Genomic DNA, 20,534 nt, shown 5'->3' on the forward strand with positions numbered 1-20,534 from the left:
GCAACTACATGTAGTCCTATCTGTTGTTTTCTGAATTTTGTGCTTCATGTTGACCACTGTATCCATGGGGAATGACCGGATCCAGTAGGGAACAGCTTTACTAGAGTTCTCATGATGCATCATGGGAAAACTACAAAAGCAGTGCAAGACCTTGTTGTTTCTCATCATTTTGTTTGGGGGGTGGGAGGATTTGATAAATTTCATAATCAGGGTGAAAATTTGTGTGGATTCCATAAATATTCCAACTATTCTCAAAACATGCTGAAGATTTGATAACTGGCCATTTTCTTGCTGTGTTTCCCTAGTTGGATATATGTATATGCCAACCAACAAGTCACAAAAATCGTCCTGTGCAACGGCTTGCCAATGGCAGCACTTTGAGTTATGAATCCATTCTTGTATACAAATATATCAGGTTTTCAGAAAGTGTAGTGGGAATTATTGATCCAAGGATGGTCTGGCAATTTCTCTTTCAAAATAAGTAGTGATGTTGACAATCCAACCGAGGTTTGATAATTCCCAATATGCTGTTTAAAGAAATGCCTAGTATATTTGTTTAACATCCCTTTATTCTAATAGCTAGCAGTTAATCTACAATACATGTGGTCCTTGTTGATGTGTAACCAATCTGGACCTAATGCAGACCAAATTGACCTAAATTGACATTCTAGACCTCTCGCCTGGAATAGATCATGCAATCTCTCAGAGGTGCCTTTCAGCAAGCTGTCTTTCTTGGGAAAGACCTGTGATGCATTGGCGCAGACATCAATCAAATTCTGCTGAGCGCGATGGCTTAGGGCAGTGAGCTCATGAGTTAAGCGCAACCAGGCTTTGAAAGCGCAGTGCGCGATCTAGACTATGGTCTTGATTAGGGATGATTCAACAAGGAAAGATCGAAAATAAGATACAATAACGATTATATTATATACAGTGTATGTTGCTTTAGAAGGTAAAGAGAGAATTATTTGTACGAAGTTGGACTGGAAATAACTATTTTTACTGAGGAGCAAAAATAGTGATATTACCACTCCAAACAAAATCGAATAATTCCCTATATACTTTCTCAAAGCCTGCATTATTTTATGTTATTATATGTTAACATGTTCATGTGTATCGTAAGACACTTGTTTAAATGTTGGGGCAGGTCCAAGCTAAGTATATTCTTCTATTGGAGATCCCAATTCTGTTATATGTTAGATATACATTTGATAAAGCTGTATTTTTTCTCTTATCTATATTGTTTGGCAATTTGGCAACAATTATTCAAACTTTCACTCTGTTGTGATTTTAAATTGTTGAAAGTAACCACCAGATAAACATGAAGAGTTTATCACAGATGTACAAAATACCTGAATTATTGTGTGTATTGTGAAAGCACAGTACCATTATTAAGTGTATATTTGTAAAAATCACCTTTTTTGTTTCTGGATCAATTTGGATATCTAAAACCCTGATATATTCCTTATTGTTTGGAAAGAATTACAAGTACATACATATTCTAGGAAATCATAATGACTATGATGCAATGTTAAATTGAATTGCATGCATTAATAACATAGATATTACTTTGTCATGAGGCCTGTAATGATGGAAAATGTTTGGGTTGGATAATTTCTTGATTAAAGACCATATTTTGAAGTTCGGTTTAATTTAGGTCTTGGTCTATAAATGCTGTACTAAAATTATTGGGAGCTGAAAATGTTAAAACTTTCATTACAATGAATTTATGTACTGTGGTGTTTCCTAATGCTCCAATGATGATGAGAAATATTGTTATTATCATTCCCAGATGATTATTAATAGTCTTAAGTACCAAATGTGCTGATAGATCAAGTCTCTTCCATTTGAGATATGTGTCACATTTTGGTGTCCATAGTTAAACCACAACTTTAGTTTAGAATATGCTAAAATTGTTTAGGCAATTTTATGACGGTATATGCAATAACCATTGATGGTATTCTAACATATATACATATGTACCAGGCCCAGAAAATTTTGTCAATTGCAATGAACCCATTATTTGCGGATTGATTTGATGTTTTACTCACTGTTGGTAACTTGCTCACTGGGACTTGTACTTGTACAAAGTACATGTATACCCCTAATGGGTATGTTGATGAATACATTTTTATGTAGCTTCCTTTAATAATAGAGCAAATGTTTAATGGTCATAGATAAGATATCCTGTTATCTCAATTCTTCAGTTATTTGAGTTACCAAGATATATATAAAGTTGCGAAGATTTTGAGCCTATTTCATAAAGAGTAACAATGATGATAACTCAACCATTATTGTAACTACCATGGAAACCTTGAATGTCATTGGCTGCTGAGCCCTGTTACCATAGCAATTGCAACTTTCACTCATGTAGAATTTACGATAGTTTTAAGTCTTTGACCCTTTCACTGAAATTTCTGAAAATTTGATATTTTTTGTGAGGGTTCTGCTTACTTTCTATGGTTATTGTTCATGTATATTTTGTATACATGGCCGTATGCAGCGGGGGGCAGTTGCACCCCCCCCCCCCAGGAAATTTGAAAACCTACATTTTTTACTGAAAGTTGTCACAAAATTCACTAAAAGTATGCAAGAAATCCTTCAATTCCACTTTTAAAAAAAGGCAAAAGCACCCCAATGACAAGCTCAATTGCTTCCCTGCTTTCAAGTCTTTTTTCGAAAAAGTTTACGCATGCTGCCTCCCCAGCGTACGGCCATGTTTGTATATCTTATATGTTCACAATGGGTATGCTAACTTCTGTTGGATACTGTTCATGTAGTGATATATTTTGTGTATCATATGTGATATGTTTTGTAGCTTGGACCTGCCCTTAGTCTTACAAACATCTGATGTAATGGGTGATATCAAGTGTGGTGTTAAGAACTGGTGTTGGTGTTGTGTCAAACAAGCTCCAGCTGCAACATTTATTAAGCTGGATTTTGGACTTGATATCAATCAGTGTTTAGATTAATATAATTTGTTGTTGAGATTTAAAAGGTGCTACAAACTTTCTACACCTCAACTTGATCATGAAGGAGCATAGCGACCTGGGGAGCGTCTCATCAAAATTTGTCTCCTGAAAATTTGTCAGATCTGAAAAATTTCTTGGAAAGGTCCCCTGATTATCCTATCAAACCAACACTAGCACCCAATACCACTCTTGAAATTGCTCTATGATATATGTACATGTTTATATCAATAGTGTATAATTCTATGTCCTGATTGTCTCTTTGTTTTAAATACATTATTTGGATGGCAGCCCAGAAGATTTATTCAAGTGGAACACACCAGAGCAACCGACCGATTGATCAACGGGATGGACTCTGGCCCTCATGGATATGGATTGCTGGCTGGTCTGAGCTGTGGTCTTCCTTCCAAAATCACCCATTTTATGGCTTCACTACCAAAGGAACCATTTTTCATGATGTACAGTGAGGAGTAGATGATTCCATCATGCATGATGCACCCCAGGCCCTAAAGTAAGTGCTTCAATTGTGATTTTAATCATTTGCTTTGAGTATTTGAGACAATGTATTAAGATTCCTTTAGCAGTGCAGTTGCTGAGGGTGACAATTATGATTGTGGAATATAATTTTTCTCAAGTGTAACTATTTCACATTCTCTAGTTTTCAGAGCATATTTGGATGGTTAAGTTATGTCTATGTCATATTCTGATCATAAAGGGAGCAATAGATATTTGGGTAGCATTTATTGGTTGGCATTTACATTATGACCAAACAAGTAACTTTGTGGGACATTTTGTATGTATGGACACTTGTTCTGATACACTCCTAAAATCTTGCTTGATTCTTCATCATCCTTCTGTCTCGATCTTCTTCAGATTATACCCAACCAGCTCTCTTTCTCATTACCTTACCCCCTCTCCAATGCCGTCTCTTTCTCTCATCCTCTCATTGAATATTCGCTCCATCTGTCAATCTCTCTGTAACTATTATACCACCCTCCCTCGCAGAATCCTCAATGCCCCTTCACTTTTGTTACCTTGCCTTATGCACCTCTCCCACATTTACTCGCTCTCTTCTCCATTTCTTAATCCATGGATTGCAATCTCTCTGCACCTTCCTGTGCTATTCACCAGAGCCCCTGATTAGAAGAGTTTGGCCAATCCAGTTCCTATTGGGCACATCATGATATATACATGTACACACTGTACCTGCCATGATGTGACTAAAAGCAACTGAGTTGACTGAACTCTGACAAGATGGCTCTGCCACCTACCGCTCTCTGTCACTCTCCCCCTCCATGCCCTTTTAACATGAATCCATCATGACTGATCAAATGTTCTATGAAGTCAAGTTTTCATCATTCAGAAAGAAAATTAAGTATGATAAACCTTCTTGCTCATAATACACACTCTTGCAAACATGTTATGATTGTCTTCCTATAAATTCCAATAAAATACTTTCCTCAATATAACTTTATCCAAAACAAAAAACTTGGTCCTTCGCTCATGTCTCATGCAGGGTAATTTCATTGTTCGGAACTTCATCTTTCAAGTATCCTCATACTCTATAAGGGAGTAGGGAGTGAAGTTATAAAACTAAGGCATTGGAACGTAAATACTCTCTAATTGCTAATTGTTAGTGTTTAGGGTCGACGCTCAATCTTTATGGGCTTGTCTGTCAAAATTAAAGAAACGAATTTTCTGGGTAATGTATGAGGCCATATACTTAATGAGCATTGAGTGCTTAGAAAAGGATTCCCTTATGTGAATGTAAAATTTTGCATCAATTTTACCCAGAACTCTTTATTTGTGTAACACTTGGTGAAGCGCAATGTCATATGTAGTAGTTTTGCGCGAAGCTTGCAAGCCTGGCTCTTCTACGAATTTTCCTCTTTGCCGATTATCTGAATTTGAGCACCGTCTGAAAAGATTTTTTCAGAGTCAAATCTGATTTGTCTTTGATTCTTGTGTCACATGTGCTGTGGTGTTCCAGTCGTTCCGACTCTCGCCTTGTAATCAGAGGGTCTTGTATTTGCAACCCACCGAGGTACACGGTAGGATGAAATTGTGAGTATCGATGGCATAGCAATTAGCGCGTATTGACTTCTCTGTGTTGGTACACTCCTCAAGAATGGAGATCCAGTTAATCTGTGTATTACAAAGTATTCAGTACAAACTTGGATGTCCTTCATGGAGCAGATGGACCTCGGGGCTGTTCTGGCCCAATATTTCATGGCTTCCATTGCATCTTGCAGAGTTTCTGGACTCAAAGTACCATCTAATTTTCTGCAATGCTAAGTGTCCTATAAGCTTGAATGCTGTTGATGTAGCACTTTTGGCACCACTTTGACTTGGTACCCACCATCTTGACCTCCCAGGAATTGATGTCTCAACTTGATCTTCCAATTCTGAGTATCATCTGTCCCTCTTGGATCCTGCAAATCCTGGACTAGAAGTATCTTTTACCATTCAGTGACTACTTTTCTTTGGTTCCTTTGGCTGATGTGAATACAATGGGCTAACACCAACACCATTATTGCAAATTCCCTGGAAAGCTTGTTTTATGATTGGCTACTAAGCCCTGTTTTGTTACCATGGTAGTTGCCATAATTGCAAAGTTACAATATTTGTATCTCCTTATGAAACTGGCCCCTGCTTTGTTTAAGAACAGTCGTTTGTCAAACATCTTGAAGTTCTCTTGTTAGGTTGACCCTGTTGGTTATATTATGGTTTCTTCAGTGTTTAGTTGGGCAGTTTGCACCATCCCTTTTGATAGGGTAGGCATCAATTTTTACCTCACAGTCACTTTCTCGGTTTTGCAGTGGTTTCCATCCTGGCAACCAGAAAGGACCAAAGATATCATTGATGTACATTGTTTACTTCCATGCTTGCTGGCAGTCTGTGTGCGGGTGTGGTTTCTGTCATGTGGACAAGAAGATTGCAGATAGCCTTGCACTACCAGTGATATTACATGTATCTGACATGTAACTTGCATGGAAGGTCATGAGATTGCTGACATCTTTGTCATACATGTACATGATGATTTCCTTTGAGGAAATTCAGCTGATTTTCGAGTTGGTTCTCCCCTTTTATTCTGTCTTTCTCCCAGTTTGTCAGTGTGTATTTGTTTTGTTTTATTTTGGGGGCTTGATGGTGCTCAACTGAAAGAGATGAGTTGTGGAATCTGGAACAAGTTGCTCATAACTTGGTCACCTTTCCCCGATGGCCGCCGTACGGCGAGTCGAAAACAGCCGCTTCAACATTTTTTGTACCAGCTACATACGGGTGGTGCAAATAAAATGAGATAAAACGGCTGTTTTCGACCTGCCGTGCAGCGGCCGTAGAGGAATGTGACTGAGATATCATTCTCTGGAAGACTACTGTGATCTTTGTCATCACTGTACATGTGTCTCTACATATCCCTTGACCCACTCTGTGTTTAAAGGATGCTTGATGGATTTAGACTGATCCACTTGTAAAGGTCTAATGGTGTGTGTTCCCATTATTCGTTAGGTCCATCACGAAGGCCATTACTTTGGCAAGAGTTGGACATGATACTGGTATGCTAGGCATCATTAGAGTTGAATGTGTCTATGAAATCTGTCCAAGTATTTGATGAATTACGAACTCCTGCACTCATTTCATGCAAGGTCTTGGTGCTTCCAGGAAATAGTTCTGTGAGTGAATCACATACCAAGGATGAGGAATGTGTTTGAGATGACGACAGAGTCGTGCCGATTTCCATCATGCTAGATGAATTCCCCCATAATGCTTTGCGCGAAATATGACATTGCGCTTCACCGCCTGATACACGTACCATGCTTTATTAATTACTTATGGAATCTTAAGTGCTAATGCTCTGGACGAGCCTATGGGTGAGAGCTGTATTTATTTTTCCGGTGTTATATTCCTTATAATCTCCTTGAGTACGGGGTGGGAATGAATCATGCTGTTCCATTGCACGATCATTGGGTTATCCTGCAAAACCAAATGAGTAAATGACCAAGAAGCAAAACCACACCAAAACAAAAGCACAGACACAGTTGCTTGTTCTTTAAAAAGAAAATATTTCATGAATTTTAATAATCAATCCCATGACATGGCATCCATAGGAATTCTTAGCAACATAATCATGACATGTATGAATAAAGAGTGTAGTGAAATAGAAAAATATTGTTTGAATTTCATACTACTCTGACATACTTTACAACAAAAACAAGACAAAGTAAAACAAAGCAAAAAAAAGGTGCTTTCTAGAACATATCAATCATGATGGATTTGTGGAGGAAGGACATGAAGGGGAGAGATGTCGCAGAGATGGTTTGGTAGTATAGGAAGGTACAGAGGGAAAGCAGTTCATGGATGTAGGAATGGATTAGGGGGAGATATTTGTGGAGGTGGGGTAACAAAAGAGAAGGGATTTAGAGGGTTTTGGGAGAGAGGGTAGTGTAGATAGAGTAATAGAAGAGATTGACAGATGGAGGGACAATGGGAGGAATAATCAGAGGGGAGGGATCAAGGTAATGGGAAGGAGAATGGATGGAACATTGAGAAGAGGATGATGAGGGTGTTAGGAGGGGAAATAAAATCATGGGGGGGGGGGGTTGAGACCACTTTATCAGAATGTGACTTCATCAACCACTCAAATATGCTTTGGAGAACAGAGAATTTGACATATCGTAATTGTTGCCCTCGGTAACTACCCTTAATGCATTGTCTTTCATACTCTTAGCAACTATTGAATCACAATTGAAGCACTTGACTTCGGGGAGGGGGCACATCATGCATGGTGGGGTTATCGACACCTCACTGTACATTATGAAAAAAGGTTTCTTTTGGTAGTGATGTCATAAAATGGGTGAGTTTGGAAGGGAGACTACAACTTGGACCGGACAGCAAGCCTATCTGTGAGGGTCAGCAGCCATCCCAAGATCAAGGTCACTTGCTCTGGATAGTTTCACTTGGATAAATCTTCTGGGCTGCCATTTTTTTTTTATGTGATTTTTTTTCAATCTAATAAAATCTTTGGTGATATCCTAAATATCTGTCCATTTGTTTTAATTTAGTTTGCATATTATATACCATGGTTTATAGGGGAAGTCCTCCCTGACACTTAGAGGATTTGAAAGCAGGAATTTAAGAGAAACATGGCCCAAATTCACCAGGTTTAAACCAAGAGGGGGTACTATTTCCAGTGGCAGCACCAGGATATTTGGGGAGGGGAGTGGAGGGGCAAACGAAAGTGTGTGTGGGGGATGGCAAGGTCAAATTAATCTGCATTTTCCCTTCATTTTTTTTTTTGGGGGGGGGGGGGAATGCCTGGTGCTGCCACTGACAAACCATGGACTGTGCAGGTCGCATGTATAAAAGTGCCCAATTCAGCACGAGCACTCCAGTAATAAATACCCCTTTTTCACATAGGGTGCTAAATATGTGCTGAATTAAACACAATTATACATAAAATCTGCATAGTCCACGGTTTCTAACCCCTCCTGATTTAAACTTCCCTTGGTGAATATGAGCCTTAAGGCCACAGCACACCTTATGATTGATCTCCAACCCGATTTTGGAACAAAACCTACTAGAATTTGATGCTTTTACTGAAAAATGGAATATCTTTATTTGTGATATTCCAAATTAATGTACGAATACCCGTGTGTGACAATGCTCTAATATAAAAGCGAATTAAACATCAAATCGTTACGACGTCATAGCAATCGTAAGATTGGCTATGATTTTAAATCAATTTGGCCTTTACTCCAAATTATAGGCTTGCAATCATCCAAAATTGTTATATTAGTAATCTTTCAGCTAATTTGATCTTAATAAAAAGATAATTTTACTTTAAATTTTCTAAAAAATGAGCAAAATGCGATTGTTCCAAAATCAGATCGTGGACCAGTCATAAGGTGTGCGGTGGCCTTAAGAAGGTTTGAATTATTCAAGATATGATTTTGCGACCTTGCATGTGAACACTTCCATATGCCACATACATGTGGTATAAATTCCTCAAATTCCCATAAAGAAAAAAACATTTCCCTCAGAAGGCATGCAAGAAAAAAAATGTAACACATAGTACATACACTGTAGAATAATTTGATATTTGGCTGGGATATTTGCAATGGAATTTATATAACAAAGTATGGAGCTTATTTATTCACATGTGAAGTCACAAAAAAGTACAAGAAAGAAATGGAAGGTAAAATGGTGTAATATGATCTATTTTGGAGAAAATTACACATTTTTTCTTATTAAAACAACTATTTTTTAATAGGATTTTTCAGTAAAATGAAAATTGAAAATTTAATTAGATTGACATAGTATCTTTCAAGAAGTTTTATATTTCACAATTTTTCCTTCCCTTTCTTTTCCTACTGACAGTAATGTTCCCAAGAACGTTAACCCTATATAGCCAGAGTGTATATTTGTTTAAATTGCATAACCCGGAGGCCGGGGCTTATAAGCCACATCCGCAGCTGTTGGTTACGCGATCACAACAAATATCAGCAAAATTGTATCGTTCCAATATTACTTGAATTCATATCTGATTATGCTAATTGATAAATGCATGTAATCAGAATTTGGTTGGAAATTATTTCAAATCTCCTGAAATTCTGGTTTGGATGCTCTTTTTAAGATTTTCATGATTTTTCTCTTTTTTTTTCTTTTTAGATTTTTTATGTATTTCGTTGTTTTTCGGCTTTTAGTTTTTTTTTCTGATGGAAAATTGTCAGCAACTCTATTTCAATTATAAATCAATTGTTTTTAATCAGTAAAAGTAGAAATATTGATGCATTTATGAATTTTGTCTAGATCCAGAATTGGCATTGGACTCTGGGGCGGTATTCTGAGGTCATTTTATCTTTAAAATATTTTATTTTATCTCTTAAAATGAAATTGGTATTCTGAGATTACATTTTATCTCTCAGATAAAATTTAAAATGTTATCTTGCATATAAATTTCATCTTGCGTAACTATAGATGATACGCAACAGAACAGTGCCTGCGTAGACATACCCATCGCGTATCTGGGTATTGCAACGCGGATGATGTGCTTGCGCCCAAGTTACTTTGAAGAAAAAGATAAAATGAACTTAAAAGAGGGTAGGGGCTATTTTATCTCCGCGACGTTGATTTCACCAATATTTCTAGGTCAATTAACCCCAAATGTTGACATGAAAATGAAGAAAAATTATATATTTATTGAGAATAACACCTTAACGTTATTCCTGTACAATCAGAAAGTATTTCATAAGACTTGTCTTGACTAATATTGTCTTTGAAATGATGCTTGAAAAGATGCGATATAGACTTCGAAAAAAGATGAGAGTATTGTCCTTTTTGTTAAAAAGAAATCTCTGTAAAGACGCGCAAGCGTATAGTGCAAGCGTATTTGAAGTCAATAAATTGACGCAATCTCACCCCTTTACCACACCTCCTGGCGGAATGGATTTCAATTGGTTGAGTGACACGAGAGAGCTATAAAAGCGCGTTTCTAATTGGATATTGATTAAAAAGTAGGTGTGTCTTACAGAGATAAAATGAAGATAAAATTGTTTTCAGAATACCAATTCGGAGAGATTTTAAGGGTATTTTATCTCACTGATTTTAACAGAGATAAAATATTTTATTTTATCTGAGATAAAATGGATCTCAGAATACCACCCCAGGTCTATGAAATCACGTGTTTGAGCAATTGGTTGGACGTGCATTCATTTACATAATGTTGCATAATTTCGGATCAGCCGACACGAGTGTCGCAAATTTGGTCTCAAAAGATTTGCGAAACTTGAAAGTAAAAAATTTTGCGGGTGGCACAGTCCCCCCCCCAAAAAAAAAAAAAATAACATGGCAGGCTAGATAATGTTAACCCTTGCAATAGAATTCAGTCGAACTATCAAATTGAAATTTAAGATTTTCAGCTTGCAAGGTAAAAAAAAAGCTGTGTTGAATCGCTCTAGCTTCGATATTTTGTTTGGAAAAAGCCATGAAAATACATATTACAGAGAAATATTGTTGCCACATACGGAGAAGGGCAATCAATTTGGTTGATCTGTTTGGTTCTATATTGATTCCTATTGAAGCATTTAGCGTTCTCGGGAACATTCTCGTCATTTCACGTTAGGTTCTTACTAGTACAATGGAATGGTGTAGAGATTAGGTGTGCGAACGGATGGAGAATAAAGTGGTTACGGGAAAGGTGTCGTGCCAATGATGAAGTGTGAGGTATGATAACAAACAGGTGGAGAACAAAGGGATGAGAAATGGAGAGATGATGGGAATGATATCCTGAATACAGTACAGTTTTTAATCCATTACAAACACGGTATCATAATTCATATTTTGTCCTGTTCTTTTACAGCATATATGTATTTCAAGAAAATAATGCAGGCTACAGATGCTCTTTTACAATATTCATAGACTATTTTTATTCTTGAATATACATTTATATTGTTCCTTCACAGAAATCTGTATTTCTTTTTTTTGGGGGGGGGGGTAGGCTCAAAGCCTTTTCAGCAGAATTGAAATGAAGTAAACATGATTTTCAAGCTAAAAACATCCTTCCATGATAAACATTTTTCATCATCTAAAAAATCAATGGTTTATATTCAAAATAAGTATAATGATTTGAAAACAACATATCACAATCAGTGAATGATTTTAAATCTAACCATAATGCACATCCACACGTCTTATATACTTATCGTTATAGTTTTGGCCCTTTATTAATGAATTATCACTTATTTATTTGGAAGCCTATTTCTGTAACTTAAAATTAGCAAAATATCATCAGAAAAAAATCACGTATTTATCTTGTCTTGACACTAAAATTTTCCCCGATTTGCATTTGTATGGGTAAGGACAACTAAACTTGTGTAGTTCTAGGGACACTTACTTTGCGATACCCTTCAAGAAACAATTTGAAAGTCAATGTGAATAGAATAAAATATTTCCATACTTGGCTCCAAATTTTTGAACTTTTGAAAATGTCTCAGATAAACGGAAAACTGATTTTATGGATGTTGAAATGGTAATCAATTATTAAAGAAATGAGAAAAAAAATTACTTGGGATCGAGTAGACCTGGAAATAAATTCATTTGGCGCCACACCCTCTTCAGATGCAACACAGAAATGACCAGATATGATATAGTGGTAACCTCTGACCTTATTCCCTGGTCATTTTGACCCGGTTAGGATGTGACCCTAGACATGATGATTTAATTTCGACAGGGATTTTATTTTAGTGAACATGTAGAAAAATGACCAAGAGAGAGTGCCAATGGATAGTGCAAAATGAATGGAGTGTGACAAAAACATATATATATATATATTTTCATATAAACAAGAAATAAATACACAGAGGCAAAATCAGACAGTCATTTAATAACAAAAAGTCCAGTCAAAATAACTGAATTTGGAACAGCTTTATGAAACAGCCCCAGCTATAATGTAATAATTGAAGTACCCGAATATCAGGAACAATTTAGGAATGCAATATTATAGTTATTTTTAATAATACTCTTTACAGGAAGTCCATCCGAACAAAAGGTTGGTTTAAATGTAATTGAAAGACAATCAAATAAGTATAATATAGAAAATTTCTTCGGATACGATGCAAATTTAACAAGTTCCGCTTAATTTTCCTTTTTGGTATGCAAATGAGGGAAATGATGCACTCACTATTTCCTTTGTATTTTACTCTTTGAAATATGACATATCTAAATTTTTCATCATAACAATGTGAATATTTTAATTCTTCCCTAACCATGTGGAATTGTCATTGTTGTAATATATTGTGATTCAATAAAAAAGTTGCTTTAGTTTCAAACTGCAAAATTTGAAGTATTGTATGATTCATACACTATTAAAATCACCTTTTTTTTGTTGGGGTGGACTTAACCTTGAAGGATACAGCAGTATGGTCTGGGGAATGTTTCATAAAGCATAATGTCAATGATTTTCACGGACGGATTTGCTCTGAGCCAATCAGATGCAAGGATTTCAGTAACTTATAACAATAGTCAGTGAAAATCACTGGCTATCTGTTTCATGAAATGTTCATGAAATACTCAAACAGGCTAACAATGATCATTGGCTGATCAGCGATAAGACGGTCCAAATAAAACGGTATTGCATTTTTAGTTTTCATGGCTTATTTTGACTGGACTAAAAAATGCATCGTAAAAATATACATAAATATTCTTATTTACAAAGGCAAAATTGATCAAATCTACTAATATTCTGAACATGAAATTTGACTCCAAATCAATGTGTAATCTTGGCGGCCATAACTAACCCCACGCGTGGGGGGGCAGTCAAATGTATTGCTGTACACATGCATGACCAAATTATTTCCAAACACCCCCTAAACAAGTTTTTCTCTGTGTGCAAAATAACCCCCAAAACAAGTTTTTCAGGGGCTTCATTTACACACTTTGGCCCCTAAATGAGTTGTTGTTGGGAATATGACCCCTAAAAAAAATCTTTGGAAAAAAAAAACTTTAATACGTTTGACCAAACAATTGACCACTGACCAGTCTTTCAAAACCACTCTTTTTTTAAATACCCTTTACGAGTCCATGCGTGGCCCTCGTCCAAAACTGAAAAAACACTCCTTAATAAACGTGTTTTTTGGTCATGCACGTACAGCAATATATTTGACTGGCCCCCCTGGGAAAACTACATGGGGGCTTCGAAAGGAGAATAAAATCACTTTCAATTGGTTACGCAAAGAGCCCTGTGCATTGCTATGTCACTGCATGAATGACACATTATTAGGGAAACCTTTGGAAAGAAATGACCATATAAAGCAGCCTCAAGAAATCAGTCTCTCAGCACGGAGGTCAGAACTGAGAATAAAAACATTTAATTGCCAAGATTGTAGGATTTAACACAAATCCTCTTTTTTTCAATTGCTGCCAAAGAGAAATGAAACAATAATTGGTTGTATTGAGGGGCAGCCCCAGGGGGGGGGGAGAAGACTAAGGGCAATGCCATATTTATATCTCAATTGAATTATAGAGACATTATAGGGTTGCATGGCCCTGATATTTTTTTTTAATATTCTGTATCTTTCTTTCTTCCCTTTATTAACCATCCCACTCTTTTTCCCTCTTTTTTCCATTAGTTGAAAAACCATCGGGGCGGGCAGTCATCCCCCCTGCCTGATATTCTTCTCTTATTGCAACCCGGTCGATTGTCTCAATTGATGTGAGTACTAAAAAACTTTCTGTAATTCCATAGAGATTTATGTGAAAGTTAGAGGTTAATTGAAATTTATTAACACAGAGAGCATATTATTGAAAAAAAATCAATGTTTCATCCTAATTAATTAATTTTGATTAATAAGTACTTTTTATGAGATTTGAGATGTGGGTTCAGCGTGAAATAACAATGCATGGACCACACCGATAGTGGACCGGGTTATTCAACACGGTACATTTAACTTCTCTTTTTACATTTAAGTCTTCTACATGAGAAATAAATACAACATAAAAAGGTCTTCTACACGAGGGTCTCATGTTAATAATGGTTTCTTGACCCCCTTTGTGTATGAATACTTATGTGTGTAACCGAGATTTAACAGACATGTTTCAATCATATGTAATTTTTGTTTACATCTGGGGGCAACCTTTAGCATCATTATCCAAAATATGTGAGCAAGGCTCAAACTTTGAACCTCTACATCAATTCATAACATCTACCATGTAGCTTGGATTATGCAGCTTGGCGTAGGCCACATTGCCTAGTCTGTCATGTCAGAATACATTTGCAGTAAAGAGAAACGTAGGAATGTACTTTGTACATTACATGAAAATTACCATAAAAATTCTGGAATGTTCTACATCTCAATAATAATTCTGCCCTACATGTCTACATGTACCATCTAAGATCACATCTTATGGTTAAGATGTTCAGGAAGAAAAAAAGCTTTGCTTCGATAGTCCCTTCCAGTCATCTTCACACAAAAGGGCTTGTGTAAACACCACTTCCAATATACATACTGTACGGATGTAGACGGGAGCACATGTTCAGACGATCTCATCCTTCAGAAGAGAGTTTGTAGATCAACCGTTCTTCTCGACAGCTTGACAGTTCTCATGTAAACACCACTTCCGAAATGCACGCTCTACAGATGAAGATTGGAGAGTGGGTTCAGACAACCTCATCCTTCAGAACAGAGTTTGTACATGTAGATCATGTTTTCTTTTCGACAGCTTTGAGTCCAGCTTGTAAGAGATCGACCATGACTGGGTAGATACTGGCAAACTCCTTCCCTTGTCTTTGCCTCACAGATTGAACATAGGCCTCCAGCGTACCTCTGTATAATGGCGAAGAACCCAAAAAAATATTATACTTTGATGTAATTCACCTTTACAAATATTCATCAAAATGAAGGACAACAATTAGCCTTCGAGCTTCATGGTAAATAATTCCTAAAAACATACAAGGAAAGAGCATTTTGTCACTTGCTCTACGTCTATGAAATTCTATATCAATCCACCTTCATAATTGTAACAATTCTGAAAATTTCATATTTGAACTAAAGGCCATCATTTCCAGAATAATGTGTGACATATTTTGTGCCTTTGGATGTTTTTGACACATAAATAGTGCTATACATATGTTGCTCATCATCATCACCATCATCATCATCATCACTATCATCACTATCATCACCATCATCACCATCATCATCATCACCATCAACATCATCACCATATCACCATCATCGTCATCATCATCACCATCATCACCATCATCATCATCATCACCATCATCACCATCATCATCAACATCATCACCATCATCACCATCATCACCATCATCAACATCATCATCACCATCATCATCATCATCATCAAACTTTCCACCATTTATTTTTGGATTCCCAGATCATTCCCACAAGCACTCATGTTGGAGGACAAACAATATAAACCTGTGCATCACACCATGATCAATCATTGTTTTATGGTCTAACGCTTTGGTTTCGAATTGTTATGTCCTCTACGATGGCATCATCTGAATCTACTCTATTGAATGAATTCTATATTTTGATCTTACTTGATTAATGCAAGCCTCTCTTTCTCGGCTGTGTGTTCACTCATCCACTGGGAATATCTAGAGGTGGACCATCCAGCAACCTAGGATTGAAAGAAGAGACCAGGGTCCTCTTACAAAGAGTTACGATCGATATGATCAATCTCAACTCTACGGAAATTCATGGTCATAATTTTTTCTACAAGAAATTTGCACAATGTCCTTTGTAAACAAAGAGAAGCACATTGAATTTTCAAGAAAACAACGAATGTATGAATAAACATAGTTTTGTGGTTGATTGGATCAATCGTAGCTCTTAGTAAGACGAGGCCCCACATATATCACAGTAATTTTCTTCAAAAGTTGTATATCACCATGAACCTATGTCAGTAACATCATGGACGTTGAATTCTTAATACCATCGAGCAACCAATGATCACAAGAATAGATCAGAGATATGGCAGTAATTAAGGGAAATAACAGATAGCCCAAGCAGATGATGTTTGCAGAGCTTTGAAATGGCAAAGAAAACACTTTAAGGACAGCCTCAAATTTAGCCTAAAGCAGTGCCATTCATACCTGAATGGTACGTGCCTGAATGGAATGGTACGCGCCTTAAAACCCAAGATAATAACAACAAACAACAACAACAAACCCTGTGCCAAGGATAGAAAGAAATGGAGAGTAGTGATTTTAGTGTGTTATCATGTCAGTGGGCCTATAATGTTACAAGACTACACTGCTCAGAATGAGGCATTATTGGTACGAGACTGGGCCAGATATGAGCAGTTGAGGACTTGAGATGGCGCTATACAAGGCAGTTGATTCATTTAGCTTTAAATAATTTAAAGGTTTTGAAAGATGAAATAAACAGGGTTCCCAGCTTTTCAAGAAAACAAAATTCCCTGATTTTCCCTGATGAAGTTTACAAATTCCCTGATGAAATTTACAAATTCCCTTGAAGTTTACAAATTCCCTGATAATTATTTAAACCCATTCCCAGTTTTGCATGTTTTCTAAGTTGCTGCAGTGAATTGCATGTATTTACAGTATTAAAACAATAGTGTAAAACTAATTAGTACCACCATAATCAGTCATTCAATGGATGTTGCTTTGATATGCAAAAAAATATATAACAAAGTCTGACTATCGTGCTTTCCACTTTTAGGCTGGTCAAAATACCCTGATTTTGCCCTCATTTGAGGCATTTTTCCCTGATCGTAGGTATTTTTTTTAATCAAATTCCCTGATTTTTCCCTGACTGGAAAAAAGTAAAACAATTTTCCCTGATGGGCAGGGAACCTTGATAAACCTACCTCATGAGGTGACATGAGTTCTGAGGGAGCCCTAGCAAAGAGGAACTGGAGGATGGTAGAATACGGGATGATGTCTCCTAACGCTGAACTGCTTGAGATGTGTTCTGGTGTTTGGAAGAGCATTGGTCTGAAGGCTCTCAGGAGTTTGTAAGGTCGACCTAGGTCGGAAGGTCGTCTGCACAGAGGCGTAATAGCTAACTCCATCTGTTTGGAAAAATGAATGAAAGGAATTTACATAAAGCTTTGTGTCAACAAAGTAATTCCTCTTGAACAATGGTGTAAATACAATTTTAATCGGTTTTTAAAACACAGTAATATGAAATGCAGCAAAACATTTTTATTTCTTATATTACAACTGAAGAAAAATATACCAACGAGGCTCATACATGCATATCACTGAAATCAGACAGAACTTTACATCAATGAAAATATTAGCTATTTAAAAAAAAATTGATTTCATCTACATTTAATAGCCTTAAATAACATAATTCAACATTTTCACCATAATCTATTTGTGATACTAGCAAAATAGATATTTTGAGGAAAATTGGAGCCTCCAATTTTTTTTGCTCAAATTTTCCACAAAATATATTTATTTAGCGAGGATCACACTTTAACAAATAATATTGTACAATCATTAAACTCATTACATTAACAATTAAACAGGCCATTTCCTCAAGTTAGGATTAAGGAGCATATTTTCTTTGAAGAACCTTACATAAAATATTTAATACAACGTCTTTCCACCCTACCAAAATATATTCACATAATAAAGAAATATTCAAGTAAAATGGGTGAATTCAGGGGAAAAAATTACACAGGAGGCTGGGAGCGATTTAACCCCTGAAATGCTCAAAGGAGCACTGGAAACAAAAAAAGGGAGCCCTGAAAATCCCCATTCATTGCAATGTTAAAGCTTATCCAATGTTGCAGATTTTTAAAGGTAGTAAGTTGTTTAAAATAGTGTAGTAGGTTTCACGGTACACCATGTATCTTTCTTGGGCAGATGTTGGTCCTGAAAAGGACCACCCAATCTCGACGTTTCGACAAGTGTGTTCTTGTCGTCCTCAGGAGAATGAGCAAAGTTTGTAAAAGCAGGCCTTATATACTCTGTCGAAGTGCCGTATGCACGGTATCTCGCAGGGTACATGTCTCTGATTGGCTAGATAGGTCACATATGACATCCACATATGCGGACGTGGGTGACAACACACAAAATAGCCCCGAAAAAAAAACAATAACTTTTTTGCCTGGGCAAATTTTATATATCTTGACTTTTATAAATAATGAATTGAAATGAATTGCACATAAAATCAAAGAAATACACAACACAGAGTATAATCATATGTTTTTCAAAACATGATGTAACTTTGACCAAATTACCTGAGCAAAATCAGCAGCTAATCTCAGTTTGCCTCCTTCACCGAGAGGTCGAAGCAGACTGGCATGTCTTACGAACAGTTCAATGGCTTCACATGCTATGCTGTGTAAACTGGTTAATTAAAAACATTGAAACAGTTTGTTACTTCATCATATCAAAGAAGTTTGGAAAATGGTAAGAAATATCAAAATTAAAGCGATAATTGTCGTGCATTATAATAATAATAATATAATAATAATTATGGATATTTAGAGGCGCTAAAAACAAAAAGTACCATAGCGCGTACAATGTATGAATAATAATTTAACATTTGCAATAATTACTACAATATTCAAGATAAGAAGGGAAATTAATTATTGAGGAAAAAGGTATGTCTTAAGGGAAGATTTAAAGCCAAGAACAGAGATGATCCTAAACAAAGATGAATGGAATTATATTTTTTTCAGATAATGGTGTCCTTCATTCAAACATTTCATTTATCATTCATAACTGTCATGTGTGACTGTTCAACAAGCCATCCAAAATTCTAATGAAATAATATGGTCTAGCCATGCAGTTGACAAAGCTAAGAATTATATTGATTTTGAACCTAGCATTTGCTTGATTTTGTCAAAAATACCAATAACTCTGAGAACAATAAGAAAAGTTCACTTGGATGTTGCCAGTGTTGATGTGTAAATTTATGAAAATCTTATGAGATTCTGTAAATTGCATATGAAAGATAGACTGCAACACTTTTTTTTCTACTTGGGTTGATTAAACAATTTTAAAAAATTCAAAATTATCTATTTAAAAATATGTACATGTAAAATAATTCAACTGCCCTGTCTACATTAAAAGGTGGTTCACTAACGACAAGTTTCGCCTGACTATCCAATTAATAAAACATGCAATATAATCTTTTTACCCTTAGATGAGCCTTTACCCCATCATCCTCATGAACACACATGTGGCTTTACCCAAGGATCATTTTTACCAAGTGTGAACACAAGATACATTTATGCAGAAATAAAAAAGCAAGAGCAAGTCAAACAAAAACTTTAAAATCTTTGCAACAGAATATCAGACCAACAAGGAAAGGGATTTCTTGGTCTCTGCTGAACTTTGTTCAAGAGACAAAAAACCTGCTCAATCTTTTGTTGATTACATTTAAAACATACGTCATGTCGAAGAGCCGTGGTGTAGTAGTTCTGACTTTCGCCTTGTAAACAGAGGGTTGTGTGTTCGGATCCCACCGCAGTCTAGCGTCCTTTAACTCTTGACCCAAAATTATTGTATATTTGAATTTGCCAGCACCATTATGAGGCTACGATGAATGCAAGGAATGCACTCCAGGGAGTGGAAATTACGCACTTTTCACGCAGGATTGAAATGAATCCAATGATTGGGGTAATAATATGCTGTATAAAATGCTTTGAGCTGTTATGGGATAAGTGCTATATAAAAACTAACTATAATTATTATTATTTTAAAAAATGAACTAACCTGTCTATTATGAAATCCGTGCAGTTGAATTGAGAGAGATAAGTCCCTTGTACTCTAGCGATGAACCCTTGTAACTCTCTCATATACAGGGAACATGGAGCATCGGGGGAATCCTTAGGAACAGGTGCACTGGAAAGAAAGAAAGATTGATTATATCTAATCTTGTCAATACATCAATTTCAATTCATATTGTTTCATCTCTAAGAGAAAAAAAATTGAATAAGTCATAATCATTGAAGTATTGCATGCTACAGGTACACTTCAATGACCACAAAAAGGTCTGAAAATATGCATCATTGCATTTAATGATTCATAATCCATGTATGACTAATCACGATTTGGAACTA

At 36.2% G+C, this 20,534-nt stretch overlaps 1 protein-coding gene across 1 annotated transcript in view; it reads right to left on the reverse strand.

The window, feature by feature from the left end:
* Positions 1 to 11,449: 11,449 nt before the first annotated feature.
* LOC129257826 (conserved oligomeric Golgi complex subunit 5-like) overlaps positions 11,450 to 20,534 on the reverse strand; it is a 30,744-nt gene continuing 21,659 nt past the window's right edge. Inside the window, exons 16-20 of the mRNA XM_054896237.2 lie at positions 20,188 to 20,316; positions 18,705 to 18,813; positions 17,322 to 17,525; positions 16,030 to 16,109; positions 11,450 to 15,286 (exon numbers count right to left, since the gene is read on the reverse strand). Of these exons, the coding sequence (XP_054752212.2) occupies positions 15,163 to 15,286; positions 16,030 to 16,109; positions 17,322 to 17,525; positions 18,705 to 18,813; positions 20,188 to 20,316 (646 nt within the window). The 3' untranslated portion in view covers positions 11,450 to 15,162. The remainder of the gene's footprint in view (positions 15,287 to 16,029; positions 16,110 to 17,321; positions 17,526 to 18,704; positions 18,814 to 20,187; positions 20,317 to 20,534) is intronic.

This window comes from Lytechinus pictus, chromosome 3 (genome assembly GCF_037042905.1).
Source record: "Lytechinus pictus isolate F3 Inbred chromosome 3, Lp3.0, whole genome shotgun sequence".
Lineage (NCBI taxonomy): Eukaryota > Metazoa > Echinodermata > Echinoidea > Temnopleuroida > Toxopneustidae > Lytechinus > Lytechinus pictus.